The following is a 4,592-nucleotide window of genomic DNA, read 5'->3' on the forward strand; positions in this document are numbered from 1 at the left end:
CAGCATTGAGGAGACGATCATTAGACCAAAGGTTTCTAAATGCCACTGGCAGGTATCCTAGCTTGTGCAGAATAATAGCTGCTCCAGGGAATTGAGCTTCAAGCAAGATGAGCCTCTTGTATAATCCAGCACTCTCAGCCTTGTCCTTTATCTTGCCTCCTCTGTAAAGATTATTAGCCAGTACATCCACACATTCTTCAATAGCATCCATTACTGGTTTCATTTCTTCTTTAGTAAAGAATGAAGGCACTAGTACAAATCCATCATTAAAGTATTGCTTGACTTGTTCAGGAGACAATTGACCTGGTTTCTTCTCTTTTGGTTGAGGAGGTGGAATTGTGTACACTTCAGGAGCAGTCTCAACTGCTGCAGCTACAAAAGAGTAAATAAATGACTGAAACCCTTTTAGAACTGTTACCTAAGCTGTAGCTCCTGTTTATAAAAGCAGGAGTGATAGTTTTAGGAGCTCTTGCTAGCAGAGAAACCCTTTTTGCAATCCTGAAGAAGGCAGCCATGGCAATCAGCCTCGCAATCAGCAAATCTTTCGAGTAATCACACCCTTGAAGGTAGGCGTGGCTAGATATATTTAGAAAATTTGCAAACAAATATTTATTATTATTGTCACTCAAACCTCAAACTATTTACATCACACACTCAAACTATATCACACAATAGTCCTGTCCTTATATAAATATAGAAAAATAAAATTATCAATCTGTTTTTGAGTACCAGGTATCTCCACCGGCTAGAAAAGCATCGGTATGCCGGTTTGAATGAGTTATTTCCCATCTCTTCATCCATGGACCGTGTATCCTCGTGTCAAATGCATCCTTTTGATCCTCAATATCTATTTCTAGCTCCTTGCGATCCAATATTCCAAATCCTTCCCAATTAATTACGTGATTAGGACTATCTACTGATCGCATCAGCACACAATCCCTCAACCCGTGAAAGCCATTAGATTTTTTAGGATCTTGCCAACGAAGGTCAAGACTCCAACGAACGTTTTCAGAGAAGTTTTCAAGACTTCTGTGAGGGACAGTGTTATTGAGGAAGAGGACTCCACCCAAAGGTACTTCACAAGTGACCACGTCAGTCTTCATGTTGACTCCAAGAGTTTTCTCTATCTCTTCCTCAGCTAAATCAACATACCAAGTGCCTCCAGCACAGCAGGTATGAGTAGCAGTCTTACCAGCTCGATGTCCTCCTTTGACCACTTGCATGCAACCATTGGTCATATTGGCGTCAATAAGTGGTATCCAAGCTGTGGGCTGAAGTGTAGTGAGGCATGTCTCATCAAGGTATGCATTGTCTTGATGCCAGGGTACTGTCGTCTCTTCATTTACTGGTGTTTTAGTACGTATATTCCATACAGGATGACCAGCAACATTAGGACCAACAAGCTGCTCCATAACATTGAGGAGACGATCATTAGACCAAAGGTTTCTAAATGCGACTGGCAGGTATCGCTGCCTGTGCAAAAGTACGGCTGCTCCAGGGAATTGAGCTTCAAGCAAGATGAGCCTCTTGTACAATCCAGCACTCTCAGCCTTGTCCTTTATCTTGCCTCCTCTGTAAAGATTACTAGCCAGTACATCCACACATTCTTCAATAGCATCCATTACTGGTTTCAATTCTTCCTTAGTAAAGAAAGAAGGTACAACCAGAAACCCATCATTAAAGTATTGCTTGACTTGTTCAGGAGACAATTGACCTGGTTTCTTATCTTTTGGTTGAGGAGGTGGAGTTGTGTACACTTCAGGAGCAGCAGCCACTGCAGGAAAGAAATTTTTATGAATTTACTATTTGAGTTAGATTTTACCTGGACTGCTTATATTGCTAACTTCTTTATCAGCCATTAGATCTAAAGCTGGTCATGTGAATGTTGAGATAGACTGCCGTTATCACATCACTTCACTTGTCACTTGTTCATGTTCCCACATGCAGCCACGCCTTTGAAAGGGTGTGGCTGTAGAACAATGGCAACCTTACTGAGGCTGACTCGCTCCCTTTCTTTAGCAACTAAAAGACCTGCTATTGCTCCTGCTTTTATTAGCAGATGCTACAGTTCAGGTATTATTTTAACTTTGTGCTTGCAGCCTAATTTACTCTTTTGTAGCTGCAGCAGTTGAGACTGCTCCTGAAGTGTACACAATTCCACCTCCTCAACCAAAAGATAAGAAACCAGGTCAATTGTCTCCTGAACAAGTCAAGCAATACTTTAATGATGGGTTTGTACTGGTGCCTTCATTCTTTACTAAAGAAGAATTGAAACCAGTAATGGATGCTATTGAAGAATGTGTGGATGTACTTGCTAGTAATCTTTACAGAGGAGGCAAGATAAAGGACAAGGCTGAGAGTGCTGGATTATACAAGAGGCTCATCTTGCTTGAAGCTCAATTCCCTGGAGCAGCTGTGCTTTTACACAAGCAAGGATACCTGCCAGTGGCATTTAGAAACCTTTGGTCTAATGATCGTCTCCTCAATGCTGTTGAACAGTTTATTGGTCCAAACATTGCTGGTCATCCTGTATGGAATCTACGTACTAAAACACCAGTAAATGAAGAGACAACAGTACCCTGGCATCAAGACAATGCATACCTTGATCCCATATGTCTCACTACTCATCAAGCAACAGCCTGGATACCTCTTATTGATACTAATACCATCAATGGTTGCATGCAAATGGTCAGAGGAGGGCATCGGGCTGGTAAGACTGCTACTCATACCTGCTGTGCTGGAGGTACTTGGTATGTTGATTTAGCTGAGGAAGAGATAGAGAAAACTCTTGGAGTTAACATGAAGACTGATGTGGTCACTTGTGAAGTACCTTTGGGTGGAGTCCTCTTCCTCAACAACTGCATTCCTCACAGAAGTCTTGAAAACTTCTCTAATATTGTACGCTGGAGCCTTGACCTTCGTTGGCAGCGTCCTGATGAACCTAATGGCTTTTATGGGCTTAAGAACTGTACCCTGATTCGTTCTGCAGATAATCCAAACCACACCATCAATTGGGAAGGAATGGCAAACCTTGAACGCTCTTCAGTTGAAAAGGAAGACCTCAAGGAAGATGACAATATTTTTGATTCAAGGATACATGGCCCGTGGATGAAGAGGTGGGAGATTACGAATCCAAACAGACATACTGAAGCAATGAAACTAGCAAGCTCCTGGAGGTGGCAAATACAGCATCATGAATAATGAGCTGCACTCAATAATAATATACAACTATTGTATCTGCTACTATGATTATAATTAGCTTAAAAATTATTTTTCTTTTTTTCAGCAAATTAAATTCATTAATTATTATAAACCAAGATAAACCCAGTTATCATGTAATTAATAAGTATCTGGTACTACTCTGTGCTATTTTTTAGTTTCTTCAGCTGCAAGTGCTTTTGTATGCCTATTATGGTTAGTAATCGGCCATCGTTTCATCCATGGACCATGTACTGTTGTGTCAAACTCGTTTTCATCGATCCCCAAAGACTCCTTTTGTATTTTGTTACGATCTGCCGTTGCAAATTCTTCCCATTCAATCTTGTAATTGGGATCACTAGCAGTTCTCATTAAGATGGGTTGCTTAAGGTTATAAAACCCTGGGGACTTATTAGGATCTTGCCAACGAAGGTCAAGGCTCCAGCGTACATTATCGGAATAGTTTTCAAGGCTTCTGTGAGGGACGCAATTGTTAAAAAAGAGGACTCCACCCAAAGGTACTTCACAAGTGACCACGTCAGTCTTCATGTTAACTCCAAGAGTTTTCTCCATCTCTTCCTCAGCTAAATCAACATACCAAGTACCTCCAGCACAGCAGGTATGAGTAGCAGTCTTACCAGCCCGATGCCCTCCTTTGACCACTTGAACACAACCATTAAGTTTATTGGCATCAATGAATGGTATCCAGGCTGTTGCTTGATGAGTAGTGAGGCATGTCTCATCAAGGTATGCATTGTCTTGATGCCAGGGTACTGTTGTCTCTTCATTTACTGGTGTTTTAGTACGTAGATTCCATACAGGATGACCAGCAATGTTTGGACCAATAAACTGCTCGATAGCATTGAGGAGACGATCATTAGACCAAAGGTTCCTAAATGCCACTGGCAGGTATCCTTGCTTCACTAAAACGATTGCTGCTCCAGGGAATTGAGCTTCAAGCAAGATGAGCCTCTTGTATAATCCAGCACTCTCAGCCTTGTCCTTTATCTTGCCTCCTCTGTAAAGATTACTAGCCAGTACATCCACACATTCTTCAATAGCATCCATTACTGGTTTCAATTCTTCCTTAGTAAAGAAAGAAGGCACAACCAGAAACCCATCATTAAAGTATTGCTTGACTTGTTCAGGGGACAATTGACCTGGTTTTTTAACTTTTGGTTGAGGAGGTGGAATTGTGTACACTTCAGGAGCAGTCTCAACTGCTGCAGCTACTACATGACAATAAAAAGACCAAAATGGTATAAAATTTACTGGTTTGTATCATTATAGACTGTACCTGAAGAATAGGCTCTACTGATAAACGGTCTAGCCAAATATCTGGCATGTCTGATTAGAATGTTAGCCATTATTCCAGCAACACAGAGGTGTGGCAG

The 4,592-nt window shown here is 41.3% G+C and overlaps 4 protein-coding genes and 1 long non-coding RNA gene across 6 annotated transcripts in view; 2 read left to right on the forward strand and 3 right to left on the reverse strand.

Annotated features, from left to right (window-relative positions):
* Window positions 1-550, reverse strand: part of LOC100639622 (uncharacterized) — a 1,525-nt gene extending 975 nt beyond the window's left edge. The window contains exons 1-2 of the mRNA XM_020000389.1: window positions 419-550; window positions 5-372 (exon numbers count right to left, since the gene is read on the reverse strand). Of these exons, the coding sequence (XP_019855948.1) occupies window positions 5-372; window positions 419-515 (465 nt within the window). The 5' untranslated portion in view covers window positions 516-550. The remainder of the gene's footprint in view (window positions 1-4; window positions 373-418) is intronic.
* Window positions 551-567: 17 nt separating this feature from the next.
* Window positions 568-1,952, reverse strand: LOC100639747 (uncharacterized). The gene is made up of 2 exons (XM_003388844.3): window positions 1,823-1,952; window positions 568-1,774 (listed from the first exon to the last, which is right to left on the reverse strand). Exons 1-2 carry the CDS (start codon window positions 1,857-1,859, stop codon window positions 711-713), a joined length of 1,101 nt encoding a protein of 366 aa, XP_003388892.1. The 5' UTR covers window positions 1,860-1,952; the 3' UTR covers window positions 568-710.
* LOC109584596 (uncharacterized) lies at window positions 1,676-4,431 on the forward strand. The gene is made up of 2 exons (XR_002186077.1): window positions 1,676-1,741; window positions 4,386-4,431. It is a non-coding gene; the product is annotated as an uncharacterized LOC109584596 (long non-coding RNA).
* Window positions 1,945-3,223, forward strand: LOC100639875 (uncharacterized). The gene is made up of 2 exons (XM_011407652.2): window positions 1,945-2,073; window positions 2,120-3,223. Exons 1-2 carry the CDS (start codon window positions 1,980-1,982, stop codon window positions 3,199-3,201), a joined length of 1,176 nt encoding a protein of 391 aa, XP_011405954.1. The 5' UTR covers window positions 1,945-1,979; the 3' UTR covers window positions 3,202-3,223.
* Window positions 3,274-4,586, reverse strand: LOC100640001 (uncharacterized). 2 transcript variants are annotated; one of them, XM_020000394.1, is made up of 2 exons: window positions 4,496-4,586; window positions 3,274-4,427 (listed from the first exon to the last, which is right to left on the reverse strand). In XM_020000394.1, exons 1-2 carry the CDS (start codon window positions 4,563-4,565, stop codon window positions 3,367-3,369), a joined length of 1,131 nt encoding a protein of 376 aa, XP_019855953.1. In that variant the 5' UTR covers window positions 4,566-4,586; the 3' UTR covers window positions 3,274-3,366. The 2 variants fall into 2 exon arrangements, with proteins under 2 accessions (XP_019855953.1, XP_003388894.1); XM_003388846.3 differs by having other exon boundaries at window positions 3,274-4,430.
* Between the last annotated feature and the right edge of the window lie 6 nt (window positions 4,587-4,592).

This window comes from Amphimedon queenslandica, unplaced genomic scaffold (assembly GCF_000090795.2).
Source record: "Amphimedon queenslandica unplaced genomic scaffold, v1.1 AMPQUscaffold_13194, whole genome shotgun sequence".
Taxonomy (NCBI): Eukaryota; Metazoa; Porifera; class Demospongiae; order Haplosclerida; family Niphatidae; genus Amphimedon; species Amphimedon queenslandica.

Excerpts from the sequence above, each read along its gene's own strand:
- LOC100639747 (XM_003388844.3), bottom strand. The coding sequence starts at position 1,859 with ATGGCTGATAAAGAAGTTAGCAATATAAGCAGTCCAG. Across the intron at positions 1,775-1,822 it reads TAGCAATATAAGCAGTCCAG|TGGCTGCTGCTCCTGAAGTG; the intron begins GTAAAATCTAAC and ends TCTTTCCTGCAG.
- LOC100639875 (XM_011407652.2), top strand. The coding sequence starts at position 1,980 with ATGGCAACCTTACTGAGGCTGACTCGCTCCCTTTCTTTAGCAACTAAA. Across the intron at positions 2,074-2,119 it reads TAGCAGATGCTACAGTTCAG|CTGCAGCAGTTGAGACTGCT; the intron begins GTATTATTTTAA and ends ACTCTTTTGTAG.
- LOC100640001 (XM_003388846.3), bottom strand. The coding sequence starts at position 4,565 with ATGGCTAACATTCTAATCAGACATGCCAGATATTTGGCTAGACCGTTT. Across the intron at positions 4,431-4,495 it reads CAGTAGAGCCTATTCTTCAG|TAGCTGCAGCAGTTGAGACT; the intron begins GTACAGTCTATA and ends ATTGTCATGTAG.